Source organism: Phyllobates terribilis, unplaced genomic scaffold, assembly GCF_046119375.1.
Source record: "Phyllobates terribilis strain yellow unplaced genomic scaffold, ASM4611937v1 Scaffold_2__4_contigs__length_985480577, whole genome shotgun sequence".
NCBI classification, from domain to species: Eukaryota; Metazoa; Chordata; class Amphibia; order Anura; family Dendrobatidae; genus Phyllobates; species Phyllobates terribilis.
This window is the reverse complement of record NW_027362762.1, coordinates 342,573,629-342,600,264: the sequence shown is the minus strand read 5'-3', so window position 1 is coordinate 342,600,264 and position 26,636 is coordinate 342,573,629. Positions and strand designations below refer to the sequence as shown.

General features: G+C 43.3%; 1 protein-coding gene across 4 annotated transcripts in view; it reads right to left on the bottom strand.

The window, feature by feature from the left end:
• The window catches only part of MSI2 (musashi RNA binding protein 2), an 810,011-nt gene that overhangs the window by 215,606 nt on the left and 567,769 nt on the right, over positions 1 to 26,636 (bottom strand). For all 4 annotated transcript variants that reach the window (XM_073664582.1, XM_073664585.1, XM_073664583.1 and 1 more), the window contains exon 9: positions 4,859 to 4,973. In XM_073664582.1, coding sequence (XP_073520683.1) covers positions 4,859 to 4,973 — 115 coding nt within the window. The remainder of the gene's footprint in view (positions 1 to 4,858; positions 4,974 to 26,636) is intronic.

Here is a 26,636-nt window from a genome sequence, read left to right as displayed (position 1 = left end):
TTGTGTATTACAGAGCCTTTGTTAATATACACTACACAGCAGATATGCTCCTCCATCGATATTTGCAGGTGTAAAATCAGTAGAAAAATAGATGAACTCTGACTAAAATGGACTAGCTGTATCATTACTATTTTTGGATCGTGTTATCTGCTGTTGAATATAGCATTTCCTCTGCAAATCGTGTCTTTCAGTGTCAAGAAAATTTTTTAACATGTATTTAGATCTACTACTCAGGCACGGTATTAGTTTAGTAGTGAGAAATCTCGGGACACACTTCATTTGAGGACCCTCTAGCATATTTTCTGTATCAGTTCCTCACAGACCGCTGCTTGTAGTCACTGAATGAGAACCCTCAATGTTCACTTCCAGAAGTGATGGTGTCGCACTTGTCTTTACTGTTGCCGGAGAATGTGTCACGTGGGCATAACATCTTTATGGAAGCTGGATAGTAAACATTGAGTTGGTGTGGGGAAAGAACAAGGAAGAATATGGAGAACAGTTTACTATTTTTATCATTTTTTTATCCCTCAAAGTTTGTTCAAAATTAGAACAAAAAATGTAAGCCCACAGATGTCATCTGTAAAACTGATGAAGTGTAAAGCACATTCACAGATTATCAGATTTGTAAATTATAAATCCTCGCGGGCAGGGACCTCTCGTGTGTATTGGTCTGAAACTCATTTAGTCATGTTTATTGTACTGGTTTTCTACCAAATGGTGTATGCTTATGTTATTTACATATTTATTGTCTTTTATAAAAACATTATATAAATGAAATACAAGGGATTAGATAAGGAATAAGGGCAAGGGGAGGGATATGCTTATGGTATAGTAAACCCAGTCGGCAATTTTTTGGAAACGTACAGCACCTTGCCATTAAAAGTGCTATTGCATTAATAATCATTACTATCAAAAATTAACCCTGGAGCAGAGGCAAAGGGTATTTGAGTCAGCAAGCAACATAGTAAATAACTGAGCCGTAAGGGATTATTGTTCCATTATACAGGGGCGTATCTAGGAAGTGTGCAGACAGGGCGTTTTCCCCAGCCACAGCCAGCAGGGAATGCCATCGGGCCTCCTGACGTGGTGGTCCATGGTGTCTTGGAAGCTGTGAAGATTCAGAAGTCTCACAGAGTGACTACAGACATCAAAAACTTGGACAACCTCTTTAATTACAAAATTCAGCATTGTAGCATGCCCAATAATAACCGTATGTAATATGCTCACTGTCAGGATTCAGCTATGCTTGCCAGTGCCAGCAGTCATCACATGACTACTAGTATAGTATGTGATTTTCATATTTACGGTCACGTGCCAACAGGCTTCTCTTCCTGCTTCTTTCAGTAAAGTGAAGGCTGTAGTTTTTCACTGAGCATTGAGTGAATTATGAAGAGCAGCTAGTCGGTAAGTCGCTGTAAGTGACCAAATCGCATATGAGTCACATGATGACTACTCAAACCGCCTAAGGAAGGGGTGCCAAGCTGAATTCTAGCCCTGGGTGCCGAAAAACCTAGATCCGCCTTTGCTTTATAGGATACCTGTGAAATGATCACTCAGAAAATGGACACGGGATCTACCACATCAATTATTTATGGTATTTCATCCAGGTTGGAAGGCCCCCCTGACAGTTTAAATTCTAATGGGAAATGTTTACTTCAGATTCCAACAAACCATCACTATTACTACTTATTTCAGAAGCTGATAACAATGTAAGTATCTGTGATCAGGATTGAAGTAGCACAGCACTGGCATAGGTCTAGAAGATACAGATAGTAGGATACTATGAGCAGAAACATAGCCCCGAATAATTAATAATAGTGTTCTACACACTAGTCTTAATGAAAAAGGTGCCTCTTACACCACCACGCCCTTTCATTAAGAGGCACATAACTCCTTGTGCCTCACCACAAATCTTACTCTAGCCAGAGACTAGAGTAAGATTTCAGGTGTAATGTACACCACATATAGTCATGAATCAGCTGGGCAGGAGTTATCATGCCCTGCCCACTTCAGCAGTGTTTTTAGATACTAGTGTGAAAACACCAAAAGTTGCAACATTTTTGCGACTTTACAACGTGTTTTATGCCAGTTTTCTGGCACAAATACTTTGATGTATTGGCCCCAATATAGTTCTTTCCTTTCACTGCTCCTCTTTTCCAATTCTAGAAGACTGTCTCATATCTGGCATATTGCCATTATTTAGTGAGTCATGTCTGTCTTCCCACTTTACAAAACAAAACATTTGCCCTTAAGGACAAAGGAAAGAAATCTGATCGGGAAAAAAGATAGAAAAGACTGAGCAAAGAACACAACAGACAAGAAGAAATAATTCTGTATTAGAATAATCAGATCAAAACAGAAGGAAAAACAACAGCATTAGTTCTAATAAACCAATAGTTTTACAAGTTTACAATAAAATAAAACTCAAAAACCTGCTCCGTACAGAAAATGTACTGAATTATTTTTAGTTTTCTCATATATAAAAATGTATTTAGAAACTGTATAAACAAAGTGTGATCTGTGCTTACTTTGTTGCATACAGTACATTCTAAGTACTAAGTCTACAAAATGCTCACAGAGTATTCTTTAGGCTATGTGCACACGATGCGTATTTCATGCGTATTTTGTGCGGAAAATTCCGCAGCGTAAACGCATGAATTACGCATGTTAGCCTTCTGCCATGGTCCCCTATGGCATTCCGCAATTGTAATGCCCACGATGCGGAATTTTCCGCAGCGTTTTGTTGTGCGGAAAATTCCGCAGCATGTCAATTCTTTGTGCGTTTACGCATGCGGAATTGCCATCTACAATGCAGTAGAAAACGCAAGGCAATTCCGCATGTGCAAAATGCGCGAATTACGCGCGAATTACGCATGACAAATTCCGCATGCGTTTTCCAGGAAAAAGGACATGCGGAAATGAAGCGGAAATTTCCGCTTCAAATACGCATCGTGTGCACTTAGCCTAAGTGTCATAGCATGAATTTATAGGGGTTGACCTTCTTGTGGGGTATTTTTTTATACTTAAATGCATGCATTTGGAGCTAAAATTCATGCTTGCAGTTGGGTTTTATTACAAAATTTGCACGATTTTGCTCTGGAAAAGTCAAACAGTGTAAAATGTGTAATGAAACCGGAAGGTGGTCAATGCCTTTAACTTAAAGGTCTATTTAGACAACACAATCATATACAAGTCGATAGGCGCTTCTTTACTGGCCTGTTGACACAAGCTGACAAAACTTTGATTGAACTAATGTTGACTCTTTCCTGCATTCTGTCCCCATACCAAATAGGTATCATGTGAAGCCTATGACCATGATTTTTAAGCCGGCATAAATGATCCAAATATCCAACAAAAGACAATAGCTGGTAAAAAGTATTCTTTTGAACCCACGTTCATCCAACTATCAGCTAGTCTAAAAAGACCAAAAGTATTTTTGATACTTTCTTTTTAAAATTTAGACAAAACTAGAAAAGGAGAGCTACAACACAGCATAAAATGTTCAGTAATGTTTCTCCTTCAAGTCTTATCCAAATAGTTGTTTCAAAAAGCATAGTATTAAAGCGGAAAGTATTTAGTTAAAACTGGAACTTATGTAAGAAATGTCACTTTTTTTCTCATTCAGTAAGAATTTGAAGGTAAGCACCTCTGTATAGCTTCGTAGTAAACAGGAGACACAATGATGTCCTGTAATGGCCTATAGACATTCATGGGTAATATCACACCATACAATTTAAACTTGTATAAAGTCGTAATATGCTTATGTAATATGGTGATGTTTTAGGGTGTATGTCAGTGGCGTACCACCAACAGCGGCAGACCACACAGTCGCTACGGTGCCCGTGAGTTGGGTGGGTCTAATGCCCCCGCCTGGCACCTCACTTTCAACTGTATAGGCATCCTCGATGCCAATACAGTTGAGAACAAATATGGAACAGGCCTTCTCCATCATGCTCCCTCTGTGCCTGAGCTCTGACATCTCAGTGCATCTCAGCCGAGGAGGGCAGAGCTTCAGAACACATGCTGCGGAGACCGGAGCAGCAGGGGAACAAGGAGAGGCAAGTATTTTTTTTTTTTTATCAATAAGTACATTGTGGGGGCCCATTATAATATTTGGAGAGCTATGTGGGGCCATTATAATGTTTGGAGGGTTATGTGGGGGCCATTATTCTGTTTGCAGGACAATGTGGGTGGGGCACTATACTGTGTGCAGTGCTATATGGGGGGCCATTATACTGTTTGCAAGACTATGTGGAGGCTATTATATTGTTTGCAGGACTAAGTGAGGGCTGTTATATTGTTTGACGGGCTAATGGTGGCCATTATATACTGTGTGGGGGGCTGTGCTGGAGCCATTATACGGTGTGGAGGGCTGTGTTGGGGCCATCATACTGTGTGGCAGGGTGTGAGGGTCATTAAACTGTTTGGATGGCTGTAAGGTGGCCATCATATTGTCTGAAGGACAGTTGTGGCATCATACAGTGTTGAGGTTGCCATACTTTGCGGTGGAGGATACAGTAGGGTCATCATACTGTGTGTGTGGAGGTTTTTGTAGAGGAACTCACTGTGGGGGTGTCATACTGCACCCTAAGAAAATTTGAAAATATGTCTGTTTTACCTTCACGTGAAAATAAAGAATTTGCGTTTGTGAAATAAGAGTGTGCGGTGAAATTCCTGATTGCATGTTCCGGAAATCCAAATTAAAAACTGAAGGACCATGTAAAGAACCATATGAAAAGCAAGCACTCCAGTTAGGAAAGGATACAAATGATCTAAACTGTGACCTGCACCTTGAGATATGTGGTAAAATCTCCCGATAGAGAAACTGGAAAGCTAAAAATAAACTTGGAGCACTTACCCAGCATTCCCATCCCCAGCATGAATGCATCCATAGTATAAGGGAGACCTCTCGCCCGTCCTCTCGTTCCAGGAGGAAACATAACCTCTTTAGGCTGGGCTTTCTTACATTCAACCTACAAAAAAAGAAAAGAAAACGTATGATGAGATGTAAATGAATTCAATTCAAATGTCAAGTAACAATGCTGATGGCAAAAACTAAAAAATGACTGTAGTTTCTCCTTATTGTGAAATTAAAAATAGACTGAAATTGACAGAAACAAATGTTGGGGGATATAAATATTAAACTGGTCTTAAAGGGGTATACCTGTTAAAGAGGTTTCTGACAAATCTGGAGGATATGTGATCAATCACGAATAGAGGGGTCTCACATGTGAGAACTGGGCATCACTGACCCCCATTAGGAGTACATAGGGGTACGTCATCTCCTAACTGAGCACATCTATGAACTCAATAAAAGTTATGCCACCTGAACACTCAACATATACATTGTATGGACACAATCTAGACTTTGGGGTCAATTCATTAAAGTGTAACTGATTTTTATTTCATTAATCATTGATACACATGAAAATAAGCAACTTTATAATATATCTTATCAGAGAAATCTGCTTGTTTCTCTGCCAATATTGGTGTCATTATCAAAATTCTAGACGGGAGGAGGGAGGAGCTCTACCTCTAGCTCCTCCCATCTACATATAATTGTATCCATAGCAACTGCCATCTCCTATCTCAGTAATGACTGAAGTAACATTTCTGGGCAAGTAATGGAGTAACTTTTGATTAATTCTGAGGCCGAGTGCCGCCACACGCACATCATGCTCATGCTCTAGCTACTTTTGCAGAGCTGGTGGGGATTGGCATAAAAATGTTAAAAGTTTAAAAATTTTGACGAAACTTCACTTTCCGCAAACATCTTGAGACTTTTCAAAAAGTGTTTTACGCCAGAAAACTGGCATAAAAACTTTGATAAATTGGCTGCTTTATTTTTGGGGCCAAACCATGTGAAACATTCTGCATTCTGAGCTGTGTATAAAATTAATGTGAGGGTTAAAGCAGAAGTATTCTTGTTAACTTAAACCGTCATAACATGATTAAAAACATTAGGTTTAGATGATCCAATGAATGGCTGCTAAACCAGAATAGTCTGCATGTACCAATTCACGTATGTATCTTCATACTTCTCAAGAAGAGATTACAATGAGATAATTTTACAAGATTAGTGAAAGCAGTCTAAAATCCCTTAAAGGGACAATCCAGTTTCACTCACTTCGGGGTTAGGCTGAGTGCATAACGAGCCTGTATAGTGCATCTGTAATATGAATTAGAATAGGAAAGGTGCACTATATCTGCCGCTTGTACACCTCCCAAGTTCAGTAGAATAGGACAGGCGCATGATACTTAATATTTGGGTACACAACCCAACAAATATTTGTAGACCAAACATGTCAAACTCTGGCCCGCAAGGTGATTTATATTTGGCCTGCGACACCAGGACCACCACCCCTATGAGGGGCCATTATTCTGAATGGAGGACTTTATTGGGCCCATTATACTAAATATAAAGCTATGTGGGGCCATTATACTGTATACTGATTGGCCAGCGACCTTGTCCAATTTTTTCATTTTGGCCCTCTTGCCTGTTTGAGTGTGACATCCCTGCGGTAGACGTAACGTCCTGCTTGCCTCTGGTTATGAAAGTGAAAAAAATATCATCATAATTATTTTAATTTTAAGATCTTCGAGGCATTTTGCTCAGAAAAAAAATCAAGGAGTATAAAGTTTGAACTTGATGAAAGTAGGTCTTTTTTCAACCTATGTAACTGACATAAAAAACCCATAAAGGAGCTACTAATGGGTATAGAACAGACAACATCAATTTATACAACCAACTAATGTCCACAGATGTTCTCATTTTGTCATTTATTAAACAATGAGGACCCAAAATATTGAGACATTTGGCCACAAAAAAGCCATGTGACTATCCAAGTGCACACAAAAGGGACAAAAACTAAGCATTTTCAACAACATACCAATGAATAGGTGAAATGCTGTGCATAAATCGGTTTTAATAACTGCAAGGTATGGCATTAGGCATCCAAGTGCTATCTACAAGTTGCTAAGACTGAAGTTCTGCCGAAAAAAAGAGAAAATACGATCTTTCCATTGCACAAGAAATTTAAATCCCTTGAATTACACTTTCAAATAGCTGTAGCACACTGAGAGCCATTACTTGCCAGACAGTGTTTTTAATCATAGATTTATGTTACACTAGACAATGTGTCATCTCACACACCGGACGCACAGTGGGGAACAGAACACAGTGCTGTGTTCTATCAGTCGGGTGTCTAAGAAAGCAATGTGAAAGGAATGGGTTCCAACATTACACTGTTTTCCCCTACAGCATTTGGCTGTTTAATAGGGGGATATCCTTTTTTTGTACTTACTATTGTACAGCAGGGACAAAAAAAAGAAAAGAAAAAAAACAATCCATGACACTGCGACAATTTTCTTATCGTAGTTCACCATAATTTAGGCTTACATGTCACCTTATAACGAGGCAATTACTGACTAGTGATCATTAACAAGTCATCCCGCTTCACAGTGTCTGCTGAAATAATACACCTAGCACAAGCAGAAGCTTCGCAGAATAAAACTGCTCAAATAACTTCTTTTATCTCAAGGTAGGCAAAGGAATACATTGTATTTGTGAATAGGTTGGAATCGGATCAGATTTTACAGTTGGCAAGAATTGTGCAACCATTAAATAATGTAATGTTAAAAGACTAAAAGGGAAGGGTGGGGGCAACTGTACAGACATTTCAGGCTCCATTAAAAAGGATATTGTGCTATTGTGGTATCAAGATACTAACCTATCAAAGCAATAAAATGGAAGAAACGAGTATAATATCCTAATGATTAAGCATCTATGGTTGAAAGTAATATCCCAGAGTAAAACAAATTTCTTTGAATTATATATCTACAAGAAAACCCCCAAAAGGAAAATTACACTCAAGATAAAAAAAAATAATCACTTCATAAATTAATATATATGAAGTTCCACAATTTCTGAAAAAAAAAAAAAGGTAAAAACACTTAATAAAAAGCCTGGAAGGAGACGGATGCAGGCAAGAATATCAGGGTAAAAAACTATAGAATGCAACATTAAACAATTATCTAAACTGGAGAAAGACACAAATAAATAAAACAACACAATGTACAGTGCATATGTATGGAATGATGGAATAAATGGGGCATAGGAGCTAAACGCACATCAGGGTGTAAGGTGGAGACCTGTGCAGCCATTGCTACGTCAGTTACAGGCTTAGGCTTTTTGCGGCAGCTGACTATCGTTCTTCCACACTTACTGCTGGGGAGAGGTGTTCACCTTATGTATTCAATTCATTATATATTTATTTGTTACATATATGCATGTTGTATTATATGTATTTATGAATTATTTGTATGAATGTTGTTTCCCCTGTATGAATTTTTAGCAGTGTATTGATTGGACTAAGTCATCTGAAACAATTTATTTTGTGTCCACAGGTCGTCTTCCTCCACACATAATAAATGGAATGTCAGTAGAAAATGACCTTTTGTTAACTCAGGTTTTTATAAAATATTTAATATACCGTATATTTATTTTTTTCCATATGATTACAATGACAGATAAAACCTTTATATATAGTAGCAAGGGCGTAACGAATGCGGTCGCAGAGGTTGTGATCGCAACTGGGCCCGTGCAGGAGAGGGGCCCGCCGACGCCAGAGAAAACTTTAAGGCTAAGTGCCCACGATGCAGAAATGCTGCACACTTCTCCCTGGCAGGAAAAATGCATGCAGATTTTACATGCGTTTTTCCTGCCAGGTAGAAGCGTTTGTCAAGCGTTTTTGCATGCATTCCTGCATGCGGGTTATCAAGCGCTTTTCCAAGCGATTTTAGCATCTCTTGGCAAAGTGCTTGACAACTTGGTCACACTATATAAATCCATGCAACCGGCATGGATTTATATAGTGTGACCAAGCTAATAGTTAAAAAAAAAAGAATAAAATAGTAAAAAATAAAGATTATACTTGCCTTCAGATGGCCCCCGGTCTTTTCTCCGATGCATCCGGTTTCCTGTACAGCTCGCGGTGGCCTAAAAGGACCTGCGGTGACGTCATATAGTCATGTGACAGGTCACGCGACCGCCGATGTCCGCAATCGCGTGACCTGTCACATGACTAAATGACGTCACCGCAGGTCCTTTTAGACCACCGCGAGCTGTACAAGAGACCGGACGCACCGGAGAAAAGACCGGGGACCATCGGAAGGTAAGTATAATCTTTATTTTTTATTTTAAATTCTTTTTTTTAACAGGTACTATGGTACCCGGGTCTGGAAGAGAGTCTCCTCTTCTCCAGACCCAGGTACCATCCGCACATTGAATCGCTTAATATCCGCATGTGCACATGTAGTCATGCGGATATCAAGCGATTCAATGCAAGTCAATGGCGGCAATTACGCTGCGTGTCCGCAAAATTAATGGACATGCTGCGTATTTTTCCGCAATGATAATCAGCAGAGGTAATTTCTGCAGCATGTGCACAGCACATGCGGATTATCATTGGGGACCATGGGGCACGTATTACCAAGCGTTTTTTAAGCATTTTCGCTGCGGAAATTGAAAAACAAATAGTGGGCACGCAGCCTAACTGGATGTGCGTCCTCTGATGCAGATTCAGAAGAAATGTATTACGGCACAGGTGTCCGTGCACTGCACTACACACTGCCGGCAAATTAAAGGCCAGCAGCTGACGCTGGAGTGTATGTGACTGGGGGAGCATGGCAATGACATTATGCGCTGCCATCATTTGCACGCTGAAGTTAGCTGCCGGCTTCAGAAAAAGAGAGGAACTGAGCGTAGCGTTTGTAACCTGCTCAGTGCCTGCACTTAGCCGACCGCTGCGCGGAGAAAAGTAAATTTATTCCACCCAGCAACATTCCAGTTTCAGCCACGGGGGCAGCTTCAGTCACCGCTCTGTATTCTCAGAGCGGCAGCTGTAACCACATCCCCTGCCCTGACTGACACTAGCTCTGCATTGGGGCCGACTGTCAGTCAGGGCGGGGGGGGGGCAGTTACAGCCGCCACTCTGTATTCTCAGTGAGGTGACTGAACCAGAACTGGTGCAGCCCCTATGACTGAAACTGGAATGCTGCCGGGGGGGAATAAAGTTAATTTTCTCCCCGTAGCGTTCGTCTAAGTGCAGGCGCAGGGAGGGTTAGTAACGCTATTCCCTTGCAGATTTACCCCGTATCTGCAGGTTAATAGCGTTTTTTCTGGTAACAGGTTCCCTTTCATTTTTTTCTATGCATTAAAGAACAGCAGCAGAATGGGGGGCACATGCCAGGATAAGCGATAAATATCAGGAAGGGGCCCAGGATAAAGGACATATACCAGGAAGTTCTGCTTTTCTATTGTATCAAATCCTTATTTCATGCAATAGAACGCATACAAGTGTACCTGCGCTAAAAATTATAGACCTCTCCATTCTTTGAAGGTGGGAAAACTTGCAAAATCAGCAGTGTATCAAATACTTATTTTCCCCATTATATGTGTGTACATATTATATTATGTATATAATATACAGTACAGACCAAACATTTGGACACACCTTCTCATTTAAAGATTTTTCTGTATTTTCATGACTATGAAAATTGTACATTCACACTGAAGGCATCAAAACTATGAATTAACACATGTGGAATTATATACTTAACAAAAAAGTGTGAAACAACTGAAAATATGTCTTATATTCTAGGTTCTTCAAAGTAGCCACCTTTTGCTTTGATGACTGCTTTGCAAACTCTTGGCATTCTCTTGATGAGCTTCAAGAGGTAGTCACCGGAAATGGTCTTCCAACAATCTTGAAGGAGTTCCCAGAGATGTTTAGCACTTGTTGGCCCTTTTGCCTTCACTCTGCGGTCCAGCTCACCCCAAACCATCTCGATTGGGTTCAGGTCTGGTGACTGTGGAGGCCAGGTTATATGGCGTAGCACCCCATCACTCTCCTTCTTGGTCAAATAGCCCTTACACAGCCTGGAGGTGTGTTTGGGGTCGTTGTCCTGTTGAAAAATAAATGATGGTCCAACTAAACGCAAACCGGATGGAATAGCATGCCGCTGCAAGATGCTTTGGTAGCCATGCTGGTTCAGTATGCCTTCAATTTTGAATAAATCCCCAACAGTGTCACCAGCAAAGCACCCCCACACCATCACACCTCCTCCTCCATGCTTCACGGTGGGAAACAGACATGTAGAGTCCATCCGTTCACCTTTTCAGCGTCGCACAAAGACACGGTGGTTGGAACCAAAGATCTCAAATTTGGACTCCTCAGACCAAAGCACAGATTTCCACTGGTCAAATGTCCATTCCTTGTGTTCTTTAGCCCAAACAAGTCTCTTCTGCTTGTTGCCTGTCCTTAGCAGTGGTTTCCTAGCAGCTATTTTAACATGAAGGCGTGCTGCAAAGTCTCCTCTTAACAGTTGTTGAAGAGATGTGTCTGCTGCTACAACTCTGTGTGGCATTGACCTGATCTCTAATCTGAGCTGCTGTTAACCTGCGATTTCTAAGGCTGGTGACTCGGATAAACTTATCCTCAGAAGCAGAGGTGACTCTTGGTCTTCCTTTCCTGGGGCAGTCCCCATGTGAGCCAGTTTCTTTGTAGCGTCTGATGTTTTTTGCAACTGCACTTGAGGACACTTTCAAAGTTTTCCCAATTTTTCGGACTGACTGACCTTCATTTCTTAAAGTAATGATGGTCACTCGTTTTTCTTTACTTAGGTGCTTTTTTCTTGCCATAATACAAATTCTAACAGTCTATTCAGTAGGACTATCAGCTGTGTATCCACCAGACTTCTGCACAACACAACTGATGATCCCAACCCCATTTATAAGGCAAGAAATCCCACTTACTAAACCTGACAGGGCACACCTGTGAAGTGAAAACCATTTCCGGTGACTACCTCTTGAAGCTCATCAAAAGAATGCCAAGAGTGTGCAAAGCAGTCATCAAAGCAAAAGGTGGCTACTTTGAAGAACCTAGAATATAAGACATATTTTCAGTTGTTTCACACTTTTTTGTTAAGTATATAATGCCACATGTGTTAATTCATAGTTTTGATGCCTTCAGTGTGAATGTACAATTTTCATAGTCATGAAAATACAGAAAAATCTTTAAATGAGAAGGTGTGTCCAAACTTTTGGTCTGTACTGTATATATATATATATATATATATATATATATATATATATATATAGCTCAAAAAAATAAAGGGAACACTCAAATAACACATCCTAGATCTGAATGAATGAAATATTCTCATTGAATACTTTGTTCTGTACAAAGTTGAATGTGCTGACAACAAAATCACACAAAAATCATCAATGGAAATCAAATTTATTAATCAATGGAGGCCTGGATTTGGATTCACCCCCAAAATTAAAGTGGAAAAACACACTACAGGGTGATCCAACTTTCATGTAATGTCCTTAAAACAAGTCAAAATGAGGCTCAGCATTGTGTGTGTGGCTTCCACGTGCCTGTAAGACCTCCCTTCAACGCCTGGGCATGCTCCTGATGAGGTTACGGATGGTCTCCTGTGGGATATCCTCCCAGACCTGGACTAAAGCATCCGCCAACTCCTGGACAGTCTGTGGTGCAACGTGACGTTGGTGGATGGAGCGAGACATGATGTCCCAGATGTGCTCAATCGGATACAGGTCTGGGGAACGGGCGGGCCAGTCTATAGCTTCAATGCCTTCATCTTGCAGGAACTGCTGACACACTCCAGCCACATGAGGTCTGGCATTGTCCTGGATTAGGAGGAACCCAGGGCCAACCGCACCAGCATATGGTCTCACAAATGCCACCCCACAACATGACTTACCCACTGCCAAGCCGGTCATGCTAAAGGATGTTGCAGGCAGCAGATCGCTCTCCAAGGCGTCTCCAGACTCTGTCACGCCTGTCACATGTGCTCAGTGTGAACCTGCTTTCATCTGTGAAGAGCACAGGACGCCAGTGGCGACTTTGCCAATCCTGGTGTTCTGTGGCACATGCCAAGCGTCCTGCACAGTGTTGGGCTGTGAGCACAACCCCCATCTGTGGACGTCGGGCCCTCATACCACCCTCATGGAGTCGGTTTCTAACCGTTTGTGCAAACACATGCATATTTCTGGCCTGCTGGAGGTCATTTTGCAGGGCTCTGGCAGTGCTCCTCCTGTTCCTCCTTGAACAAAGGCGGAGGTAGCGGTCCTGCTGCTGTGTTACCCTCCTACGGCCCCCTCCGCGTCTCCTGGTGTACTGGCCTGTCTCCTGGTAGCGCCTCCAGCCTCTGGACACTAGGCCGACAGACAAAGCAAACCTTCTTGCCACAGCTCGCATTGATGTGCCATCCAGGTTGAGCTGCACTACCTGAGCAACTTCTGTGGGTTGTAGAGTCCGTCTCATGCTACCACAAGTGTGAAGCACAACCAACATTCAAAAGTGACCAAAACATCAGCCAGGACGCATTAGTACTGAGATGTGGTCTGTGGTCCCCACCTGCAGAACCACTCCTTTATTGAGGGTGTCTTGATAATTGCCAATAATTTCCATCTATTGTCTATTCCATTTGCACAACAGCATGTGAAATTGATTGTCAATCAGTGTTGCTTCCTAAGTGGACAGTTTGATTTCACAGAAGTTTGATTAACTTGGAGTTATATTCTGTTGTTTAAGTTTCCCCTTTATTTTTTTGAGCAGTATATATATATATATATATATATATTTATATATATACATACATACATACACACATTGTGCGTTGTGTTGGATTGTCCCTCTTCCCATTGAAAAAAATAAAGTTGGATCCAAAATGGCCGATTTCAAAATGGCCGCCATGGTCACCACCCTTCTAGAAAAATTTTCCCCCTCCCATATACTAATGTGCCACAAACAGGAAGTTGATATCACCAACCACTCCCATTTAATTTAGGTGTATCCATATAAATGGTCCACCCTGTATATGTATATATATCTGTATATAAAGAAAGTATATTAAAAAGCAGCACTCCAAACAATCTTTAGAAAAAAATGGACTTTAATAACCACTTCGCACCAGAGCCTGTTTTTGCCTTCGTGACCGGGCCAATTTTTTCAATTCTGACCACTGTCACTTTATGAAGTAATTACTCTGGAACGCTTCAACGTATTCCCCTGATTCTGAGGTTGTTTTTTCGTGACATATTGTACTTCATGATACTGGTAAAATTTCTTCGATATAACTTACGTTTATTTGTGAAAAAATCGGAAATTTGGCGAAAATTTTTAAAATTTTGCAATTTTCTAACTTTGAATTTTCATGCCCTTAAATCAGAGAGATGTGTCACACAAAATAGTTAATAAATAACATTTCCCACATGTCTACTTTACATCAGCACAATTTTGGAACCAAAATTTTTTTTTTTGTTAGGGAGCTATAAGGGTTAAAAGTTGACCAGCGATTTCTCATTTTTCCAACAAAATTTACAAAAACATTTTTTTAGGGACCACATCATATTTGAAGTCACTTTGAGGGGTCTTTATGACAGAAAATACCAAAAAGTGACACCATTCTAAAAACTACACCCCTCAAGGTGCTCAACACCACATTCAAGAACTTTATTAACCCTTCAGGTGCTTCACAGAAATTTTTGGAATGTGGAAGAAAAAAATTAACATTTAACTTTTTTAACAAAAATGTTACTTTAGACCCAATTTTTTCTATTTTCACAGGGGTAACAGGAAAAAATGGACTCCAAATTTTTTTGTGCAATTTCTCTTGAGCGTGCTGATACCCCATATGTGAGGGAAAACCACTGTTTGGGCGCACTGCGGGGTTCGGAAGGGAAGGAGCGCCATTAGACTTTTTGAATATAAAATTTGTCTGAATAATTAGCAGACGCCATGTTGCGTTTGGAGAGCTCCTGATGTGCCTAAACAGTGGAAACCCCCCACAAGTGACACCATTTTGGAAACTAGACCCCTTAGGGAACTTATCTAGATGTGTGGTGAGCACCTTGAACCCCAAGGTGCTTCACAGAAGTTTATAATATTGAGCTGTAAAAATAAAATTTTCACATTTTTCCCACAAAAACGTTTTTCATCCCTTAATTTTGCATTATCATAAGGGTAATAGGAAAAATTGCACCATGAAATTTGTTGTGCAATTTCTCCTGAACACGCTGATACCCCATATGTGGAGGCAAATCACTGTTTGGGCGCACGGCAGGGTTTGAAAGGGAAGGAGCGCCATTTGACTTTTTGAATGTAAAATTTGTCTGAATAATTAGCGGACGCCATGTTGCGTTTGGAGAGCTTCTGAAGTGCCTAAACAGTGGAAACTCCCCACAAGTGACACCATTTTGGAAACTAGACCCCTTAGGGAACTTATCTAGATGTGTGGTGAGCACCTTGAACCCCAAGGTGCTTCACAGAAGTATATAATATTGAGCTGTAAAAATAAAATTTTCTAATTTTTCCCACAAAACCGTTTTTCATCCCTTAATTTTGCATTATCATAAGGGTAATAGGATAAATTGCACCATGAAATTGGTTGTGCAATTTCTCCTGAGTACGACGATACCCCATATGTGGGGGAAAACCACTGCTTTGGTGTACGGCAGGGTTCGGAAGAGAAAGGAGCGCTATGTTGGCTGGGATAGTTGGCAGACACCATGTCACATTTGAAGAGTCGCTGACATGCCGAAACAGCAGAAACCCCCACAAGTGACCCCATTTTGTAAACTACACCTCTCAAGGAATTCATCTAGGGAAGTAGTGAGTATTTTTTAATTTTTAAATTTATACCATTGGGCAGTGAAAAAAGCATAATTATATTTTTACCACAAAAAATGTTTTACCCTCAGATTTTACATTTTCACACAGGGCAATGGGTAAAAATGGTGCCGAAATGTGTCACACAATTTCTTCTAAAAGTGGCAATACCCCACATGTGGCTGTATCGCACCGCTCAGCCATACGGCGAGATCTGGGGGGGACGGAGTGCTATTTGACAATTGGAGAACAAATTATTGTAGAATAGGCATTTGGATTTGGGAGCACAAAATTTTCTGAATTTCTTTTGGGGGGCAAGGGCTATTTCGCTTTTCCAGAGCCTTTCTGCTACCAGTAACTTGGAAGTCCCTTATATTTTTAACAGATGACAGACCTGAGTGGGGACTAGCTTTTTTTGAGGACTGAGTTGAAGCTTTTATTGGGAACATTTTATGTAACATTTATCCGGCGCTCTAGGCTGAGCACTTACATCGGGGTTTCCATCTAAATTTCCAAGTGATATAATTCAGATGAAACCCCTGCCGGATCCATTCACTGTAATGAGGCAGCAGAGTTACTCTGGACTCCGTCTGGCCTCTGTTTAGCGGTGTCCTTTTTTTCAGAAGTGCACAAAACTGGCCAACCGCACTTTTATGCACGCCTAAAACAAATGACACCGTGGGATCCCAGGCTAGACGGCGTCCACAGTGGTCTATATCTGCCTCATTACAGGGAATCTTCCGTCATGGGTTCTGGCTGAATCACGTATTTCAGAGATTTACACGGAAACTCTGGTGTAAGTGCTCAGCGCAGAGCGCAGGATAAATGTGAGCAGAGCCTTACTGCGATCTTTCGGAGACATAATAAACAAATCAGTAGCAGGTGAAGAATTGGTTTTATTTATTTTTTACGCCATTCCTCGTGCGGTATAAGTGATGAGATTACTTTATTCTTCGGGTCGGTGTGATTACAGAGATACCAGATTTATATCGGGTTTTTATGACTGACAGCTGTCACACACTAAAAGACGCTTTTTTTTGCAAAATCTAGTTTTTGCATCACCATATTTTGAGAGCTATAATTTTTCCATATTTCGGCCGACAGTCATGTGATGGCTTGTTTTTTGCGGGACGAGTTGACATTTTTATTGGTACCATTTTTGGCTACGTGACATTTTTTGATCGCTTTCTATTCCGTTTTTTGGGAGGTAAAATTAACAAAAACCAATTCAGGAATTGTTCTTTGAGGTTTTTTTTTATGCCGTTCTGCGTGTGGTAAAAGTGATCAGGCAGCGTTATTCTTCGGGCCAGTACATTTACAGCGATACTACACTTACTGTATATTTTTTTATGTTTTGGCGCTTTTACACAATAAAACAAATTTATAGAAAAAAATATTTTTTTTGCATTGCTTTATTCTGAGCACTATGACTTTTTTATTTTTCGACTGATGGAGCTGTATGGCGGCTTGTTTTTTGCGGAACAAGATGATGTTTTCAGCGGTACCATTTTTATTTCTATTTTGCTTTTTGATCGCATTTTTTTCCACTTTTTGTTTGGCGATATGATGAAAAAGCATATTTTTTTGCTCCGTTTTTATTTATTTTTATTACGGTGTGCACAGAATGGGTTAATTAGTGTGACAGTTTTATAGCTCGGGTTGTTTTGGACGCGGCGATACCAAATATGTGTTCTTTTTTTGGTTTTGTAAAAATATACGGATTTATTGGTTTAATATTTTATTTATTTATTTTTATTTATTTTGTGATTTTTTTTTTTTTTAACAGTTTAAAAACATCTTTTTTTTTTTACTTTTTTTTAAATTTTTACTTAGTCCCTGTATGGGACATTAATTTTTATTTTTCTGATCACTGATCTCATGTAATGTAATAGACATATATTACATTACATGAGATCTTCCCTGTTTCAGTCAGAGTCTCCTGTCTGGCTCAGCTTGCAGGCTGAGCCAGACAGGACAATATATATGGCAGAGCTGGAGGCGGTCATGTGACCTTCAGCTGCCATAGCAACCCCAGGTCCTGGAAGGAATCGGAGGTCTTTGGAGGTAAGTAAGACGACCCCCTCTCCTCCTGCTGTCTCCTATATGCCGCGATCACTATAGATCGCAGCATATAGAAGACAGCAAATCAATCCAATCAGGTCCCGATGATGTTCCCTGTCAGAGCTAACGCTCTGCACCGGAATCGCAACGCTTGCAGGACCCTGGGGGTCCTGAGCGCTGCGAGACCACCCACCGTTTTTAAACGTCCACACTGCACAGAGCCCAGGCAGCGCGGACGTTTATGTACAGTCGGCGGTCGGGAACCGGTTAATGAGCCCAAAAAGCAATGTTTCGGTTCACAGAACCTTTTTCAAGCAGAGTTCAAATGCATATGGTGCAATATATATAGTTACAAACAGTGATTCCATAATTACAATTAATTAATACAAAATCATGATTTCACAAAAAAAGTATATATATATAAAATGTGTATATATATATATATATATATATATATAGATAGAGAGAGAGATAGAGAAGATAGATAAATAGAGCGGACGGGAGGCCATTCACCATATCTCCACCCCAGGGCGTGGTCTGGGCTTTGAACAGCCAGCCTTGTGACTCAGGTGTGGGTCGGTGTTTGGAGAGGCTTGCTCCAGAGAGGAGCTTGCATGTGTTGAGCTGCACCATGTGTGTTTAACCCTGAGTGGCCAGATCCCGGCCGATCTACAGACTGTGCTGTATCTTTTTTTTGTTTTGTTTTGCCATTATGCCAAATGGGCTGTGTTTACTTTATGGACTCCAGGGTGGTTTATGACATGTTTTAATAAACTAACCCAAAATTTAAAGAAACAGTGTTCCGTGTCTACCTCCGTGCACAGCAGAGCAAGCTGTTTTACCACAGTACATATATATGTATACAGTTGTGCTCAAAAGTTTACATACCCAGGCAGAATTTTTGCTTTCTTGGCCTTGTTTCAGAAAATATGAATAATAACAAAAAAACTTTTTCTCCACTCAAGGTTATTGTTTGGGTGAAGCCATTTATTGTCAAACTACTGTGTCTCTGTGTCTTCTCTTTTTAAATCTTAATGACAACCAAAAACATCCAAATGACCCTTATCAAAAGTTCACATCCCCTGGTGATTTTGGAATGATAATATGCACTTAAATTTGACACAAATGGGTTTGAATGGCTACTAAAGGTAACATCCTCACCAGTGACCTGTTTGCTTGTAATCAGTGTGTGCGCATAAAAGCTGAGTGAGTTTCTGGGATCCAGACAGATTCTTGCATCTTTCATCCAGCCACTGATGTCCACAACCCGATACCTTTGACGAACAGGACTCTTCCTTCGCGCATACAAAAAGAGAGACATGGGGATCGGGGTGGGTGGTGGAGGAGGGACGAGGGAGACGCCAGGGACATGCCTTGCACTAGTCATCTTAGACGCACAGTTGGCAGCTGGCTTTTCAAATATTTTTTTTTCTCTAAAACGCCGCGGCATTTTCCAGTGAAACATACATGGCTGAATCATGCTGTCCATCATGGGTGAAAGGTGTTTGGACAGAGCTCTTTTTTTTTATATATTTTTGTCAAGACCGTGAACTTCCAGACACGTATGAACACACTTGCATGGCTCTTGGAAACTACAGATTTGAACATCTAAACATGTTCAGTAGAAGCAAGTCCACCAGAGCCGGTTTCAGGACCAAACAAACCTGGTCGTAAACCATGGGGATCTGCACTTATTGAAATTTGGATAAACATTTTCTGTTTGTCACGCCAAGCATAGTCAGGCAATGGCCTCATTATGCCCTTATGCACCTGCCTTGTTTTTTGAAGTGAACCTCCACTTTGGGTTAGCAAGGCAGCCTTCTTGGCCCTCTGTCTGCCACGTCGTGCAGGAAATGCCCCTGTATCTCTTTCCTTTCAACAGCATTGGTTTAAAATAGCAAAAAAATATAATGAGTATCCATTACAACTAACTATATAGTAAATGTCAAGTCCTTGCTGATTCACATCGTGCACTCCAGACTGCAGGCATTCATGGGCTTTGTGGCAGAACAGCACAATTATCCTAGCTGTTCTAGGCCGTCATGTATAACAGGCACAAAAAATGCAAAGTTATCACTCCACGTGTGCGGAGAAAAAACGAAACGTACCAAAGAGTGGCTAAACATGTCGTTTCTTAATTCCACTATCGGTGACAGTCTATTCATTGTTTTACAGATACCTGCGGCCTGTTACCAAGCAACTACATCAAAAGAAATTTCAGGTTTCTACAATTTTCATTCAGATAGCAGAGGTTAACTCGTCGTAATAGGATGATTTAAAACAAACACACCTACTCTCTGCTTTACACTGTTCAGGCATGAAGCCCAAAAGCACAATGGAATAGCGAAAGCGAGAAACCATTTTACTTTAGATTGTGACACATCCTGACGTGTGAAATATTTCTTTCGATACATTTCTCAAAACACCTCCATATTTCACAAACTTTGTCCTGTCTTTAGTGGCTGCGAGACATCCTTTGACAGGAAAGTGGAAAGGAAATAGAGCTTCAAGTCCCCCTCCTTCCAAGCAAGAGACACAAGATGAAAGGAGGATTGGAGTAGCATCTTCAGTCTAAACTGTACAAGAGAAGAGGAGGAGGCCGGAAGGTGTATGCACAGAGTAAGGAGATAATACACCTCGTAGGGGGGATCCGGTGGGGGGTCCACTTTAATGTACATCCTCTTAAATGTCTATCATAATATTCCAGTTAGCACAAAAGTCACTCACAATGCCTCTGTAGATATATCAGGCTGGAATAGTAATCCTAAAGGCAGCTAAAAATTGGCACTGTAGTTCAGAAGCTCAGCCGACTCCAAAAAAAAAAAAAGCCTATTTACTAGACAGACATCACAAGAGTAGTCTACTCAATGATCTGATGCATCTCTTCTACAAAAACAGCTACACTTCAAGGAGTTCAACCCAACAAGTAGGGGATCGAAAAGATAGTAGCACAAACGTTGTGCCGCACAGATGGTAATCTCCAAGGAACGAGATTACAGGTCCAAGCAGCAAAGAAATCATATAAAATTGATCTATTGTGCGAAGGTTAAAGATATAGCTCAAAATATTTCAAAAAGGATAAATCTAAAATAATATATGCTTTTGTATAGCACTTCAATAAGACAAAAAAAAGTCATACATTCTGAAAAAGCCATTTCAGAGAGCAATCAGCGGGATAGGAAAAAAAGGCCAATGTAAAGAGATGATGATGACAGCATAGCAGATTCCCTTGTACAAAATGAAGATGGAACGATCAAAACAATCATAGCATCAAAGGGAGCAAGGAAACGGATAGTTCTGAAAAGTTCTGACAACTCATTTCCTAAAACATGAGAAAGCATTACTTTATAAACGTTTGCTGTCTAGATTTGCTGGTTTGTCCAGAAAGAGACCATGGCACCATGGAAATCTATTAGAGAATGTAAAAACGGGAAATTCTCAATACTGACCTGATTTATTTCACAAATTTAGAAAGCACTGTAAAATATATGTTTATTACTGATGTGTAGTACAGATTCCGCAAGAACCATGTACCTGGAATCTACAATCAACACCAACAATGTTAATACATTGAAGCATTACACTAGCAAAACCCTCAAAAGTCTGTCATTTACATCACAAATCTACCAGAGAATAATTTTGTGATTATTTTTTTTTTTTACAAAGCTGCTCATCTTGACCAAAACAGCTCAGAAGAATAGATGAAGGTAAGGAAAAACAAAACTGTATGTGGTTATAGCCCCAAGTGTCTGACGGCTTTCTAAGGTATAGCACATACCGTAGATTTACAGTACCACTAAAAGCAAATGTTGGGACTAAGTAACAAGTAACAACATGACCATCACACGTAGAGCCAAAAGGAAAATAATATCCTACCATTAACATCCTTTGACGCCTCATTCATATGTCAATTTTTCACATACATGTTCTATTTGTGTTTTTCATAGATAGAACATCTTCCCATTATAGTTTATGGAGCTGTTCACATGTCCATGTTTTTATCAGAACACATGAGAAATGGATATGGTTTTTTTTTTTTTATCTGCGTCATGGATGAAAATCATCCATACAAATGTACAGCTCCATGAAAATCAATGACACCACACGAATGCCATTCATGTGCAATCTGTGTTCGGTTTTTAACATTAGAATGGATAGTAGAAGTTTTTCTGTTTTTTTTTTTTAAAGTGAAAAAAAAAGACATCTGAATGAGGCCTAAAGGTCCCCATATGCATTGGATAATATCAGCCAAGCACACTGATATTGACGGATTCAGCTGACAGTTTAATGTGCATGGGGACCCAGACAGATGATTGTCGGGGGTCTTAAAGCGAACCTGTCAGCAGGATTTTGCTAAGTAAACTACAGGCAGTGTCATGTTGGGGTTGCTGCACTGATTAATATGATGCCTGAGTTAAAGAAATCTATCTTGTGGTTCTTGTGTAATCAGTGCTTGCAGTTCAGAGTTAATGATATGCCCGTGCTCCGGGGCGGGACTGTGGGCAGGGTCTTATCCTGGTGCTCTAGGCCAGATCAGCAAGATAAGACCTGCCCACATGCCGCCCCTATCTGTCTCTCTCTCTCTGGCTGTATGATGAGGAACATACTTGTGCTTTGGGGCGGCCCGTAGACAGGGTTTTATCTTGCTGATCTGGCCTAGAGCACCAGGACAAGACCCTGTCCACAGTCCTGCCCCGGAGCACGGGCACACGGGCATATCATTAACTCAAAACTGCAAATGTAGCACCCTGAGGATTCGGCTGCTACAGGGGTATTGCACCTCAACCCAGAGGTGTGATATTCCACTCCCGGGTAAGGATGGAGTGTGGAACTGAGCTCGGTAGGCTGCATGCACTACACACATCCCATTTCCGAGGAGCAGACCGACGGTACTCCCACTTAGAAATGTGCAGGTACGACCGAGTCTGTTCCTGGCTGGAGTGGGAGGGGGGTGGTACATCCCAAGTAGTGTAGGGGCAGATAGGGGGAGCAGCCTGGGTAAAGTTAGGAGCTCATTGGGTGCTGGTCACCTGAGCTCACACATAGAGGGTGTATATAAGGTGGGCACCAACTAAGAACAGGGTCAGATGCAGAGAACAAGTCAGCGAGCAGAGGAGAAGGAAAGACCCAGAGTGAGAGAGGAGAGAGAGAGACCCAGAGGCACAGAAGAAAAGGACTCTAAGATCCCAAATTAAAACCCCGGGTGAAGAGTCGGCATCAGGGTACCGGAACCCAAGCTGGTGGGGGTAAAACATTCCCCAGCCAGAGACCGGAGACCGTGGGCAGCGTTTGCCACGGTCACCCACCACATCCACCCCGAAGGCACACCACATGAAGGGTCAGGGAACCCAAGGCCAAGGGTGTCCCAACAGAAGGCCCGAGGGAGCTGGACCTAGGTGGATCACTGGTGGGGACGGCCAGAGAACGGGACAGAAGGAGAGCTCAGGGCCACGCTCCGGACTTGTTTGGGGGTTGGCTGGATCCAGGACCTGGTGGATGCAGCACGGCTCGGGTGGTCACTCGAAGCTGGAGTGACCAGTACAACATCTGCAGTAAGTAAACACCCTTAACTGCACAACCCGACTCTGTCTTCACTGCCGTCTGCACTGCACCACCACAACCCCCATCCTCTGCACCTGTCCCCCCTGAGGCTATACCCCACCCGTTGGGGGTTATATCATCACAAGCTGCACCTGCACCATCAGCCTCAGCGGACCCTGCTGCAGCGGCGGCCACAGTGACCGCATCACAACGGGTGGCGTAGTCGACACAAAAGAACTCTTAATAACATCTGTAGGACTGCCACATAACACTGAGTTTGACGCCCTGGGCACGGGCCGGGTCACAGCCGCTTGGAGACTACAACCCCCCATCTGATCCGGTGCCGGGTATTCCCCTCAAAAAGGAATATGTCCCAGGGGGCGCGTCAACTTTGGCGTAGTCGGCAGGATTACGTGCCCGCAACACCCGGGTACTGCGTGCCTGAAGAAAAGTGCAAGTTTACCTCAGAAAGAAGTCTCCCACCGGTTCCGGAGGGTCCACGCCATCGGACCCCATCACAGGTCGTTTCCCGCCGATTGTCCGCCATTTCCAGCTTGTTCCCGCCATCTGCAGAGTTTCCCGCCACTGGGCGACGCTTCCCGCCAAATCCGAAGATTTCCCGCCTTGGAAGAGCAGCGGACGCCATTATGGGCGTGCCAAAGGAGGGCAAGAGGCCGCCTCCCATCGTGGGCCGGGACAGAAAATGGCGCCAAAAGTGGAAACCGCCCCCACCAACAGAGACTGTGATGCTGGAGGTGTCTGTCAGCGTGAAAGAACTACCCCTGGAGCTGACAGTCACCGAGTTGCCCCGGGACCGCCCTCGAAGTGGGAGGAGACGAAAGAAAAGAACGAAGATGGGTGCCGCCTGGAGCAGTCTGGAGCGAGCGCACCCGGAGGCAAGAAGCCTGGAGAGGAGCAGCAGAGAAGCTCACCCGGAGATGTCCAGAGAGCAGAGCAGCACCGGCCCGCTGGCCAGGAGCCTGCTGGAAGAAGAGCAGAGCAGCACCGACCCGTTGGTCAGGAGCCTGCTAGACACCACGACCCCACTAGGCCTAGTGGAGGTCCTTGCACAGCTCCCCCGAGACCGGGAGTGTGCACAGACTGCCCTGGAGGGCCTCGCACGGAGGATGGCCCGGGTACAGCGCGAGATATTGGCGGAATGGAGCCGGGAGATGGCCCAGCAAGCTGAAACCAAGACCCGGAGCACGCCAGCCAAGATGAGGAGACAGACCGCCTCTGAGGATGGCGCGGGAGGACCAAAGGCCGGAGACGGCGCCGAGAAGGGAGCCGAACGCATGGAGGCAGGTAAAAGGGACGTCTATACCCCAAACCAGGACACCGCTTACCTGCCCCAGCTCCCCGTCGCAGAGCCCGAAAGTCCCCCTGCTGTGCCCGAAAACGCCATGTCACCGACGCAGACTAGGCCCCAACCGGAAGCCGCCGCCGCGACCCCTGTGACGTCACACGCCTCGACCCCGAGCGTGACCAAGCAGGAAGTACCACCAGCCTGGTCGCAAGGCCTAGTACCCCCGGGCGCCGCAATACCAACAGCGCCCCCTACCTCCGCGGAGCCACCGGCCTGGCCGCAAGGCCAGGTAGCCCAGGGTGCCGCCGTCCTAACGGTGCCCTTCACCTTCCAGGTGCCCCAGGCCTGGCCGCAAGGCCTGGGCAACCCGGGCGCCACCACCACCGCGCCCGCACCCGTAAAACCAAGGGTGCCGCGTCTGGGAGAGGACTTGTTTGCCCAGCACACGTGGCCGGACGGGCAGCCTTTCATCTGGCCCCAGAAATATTATGAACTGGAGCACCAGAGGAGAGTTGGGGCCATGTGTGCACCCCTGATTCCGGCTCCGAAGCCCGTGATAAGGATCTCGCCTCCTCTGGAAGAAGCCCAATTTGAGTGGGACCCCACCGGAGAAGACCTAATGGGGTTCACTCAGGAAACCAGGGCAGCTGCAGCGGAGCGTGCTGAGTGTTGCCGACAGCAGCTTGAAGAGTTTGCGAGGGAGCGGAGAGAGAGGCAGGTCCGGGAGCAACAGGCCCAAGTACGGAGCGCCGAGCAGAAGAGCCGAACCAGGAGGGACCCCCGTGCAGCGCATTGTCCCCGCACCATCGGGACAGTGATCAAGTTCAACCAGCAGCATGGGTGGGGCTTCATCAGAGACCACAACACCCCCGGCGACGTCTTTGTCACGCGCAGAGATGTGGAGTCCCATCTGCCGGAGGGGCACAGAGGTCGTGACCTCTACATCGGAGACGAGGTCACCTTCACCCGGCACAAGTGTGCCAAAGGACCTTACGCCCTCCACGTACACCGCCTGACGGAGGAGGAGTTGCGGTGCGAGGAGGAGGAGCAAGAGGACCCGGACGGGTCTGAAGTTACCACCAGCTACAAGCAAAGAGCAGGAGGAAGACGCCGTTGAGTGCGGCAGAGCAGTAGATGTAAATAGTTACCCGACCGGGTACCAAAGAAACTGTTGCTACATATATATAGTTCCCGTTGGGACCAGCTGAGTGAACTGTTCACCCGTTTACCCTTAATCCCACAGGCTGAGGACTGTGAGCAGCCATTCCCTTTCCCTCCTTACCTGGCCGAGGACTGAGAGCGGCCATATCCCCTGTAAATAGTTGCGCGTCCTAAAGCGCCCCCTACCGGTTTTATAGAAAACCAGTTTTTCTAAGAGACTGTCGCACTTTTCCCGGACACACGTTGCACAAGTGTCCGGAGGAGGAACCAGAAACAAGAGACGACGAGAATGTTATATGAAAAGTTTTATATATATATAATGTTTTATATGTTTTATATGTTATGAAAAATTTGTATGTTTTGGTGTTGTTTTTGTCTTACAGCCCGAGGACGTGCTGTGATTTACCAGGGGGGAATGTAGCACCCTGAGGATTCGGCTGCTACAGGGGTATTGCACCTCAACCCAGAGGTGTGATATTCCACTCCCGGGTAAGGATGGAGTGTGGAACTGAGCTCGGTAGGCTGCATGCACTACACACATCCCATTTCCGAGGAGCAGACCGACGGTACTCCCACTTAGAAATGTGCAGGTACGACCGAGTCTGTTCCTGGCTGGAGTGGGAGGGGGGTGGTACATCCCAAGTAGTGTAGGGGCAGATAGGGGGAGCAGCCTGGGTAAAGTTAGGAGCTCATTGGGTGCTGGTCACCTGAGCTCACACATAGAGGGTGTATATAAGGTGGGCACCAACTAAGAACAGGGTCAGATGCAGAGAACAAGTCAGCGAGCAGAGGAGAAGGAAAGACCCAGAGTGAGAGAGGAGAGAGAGAGACCCAGAGGCACAGAAGAAAAGGACTCTAAGAACCCAAAT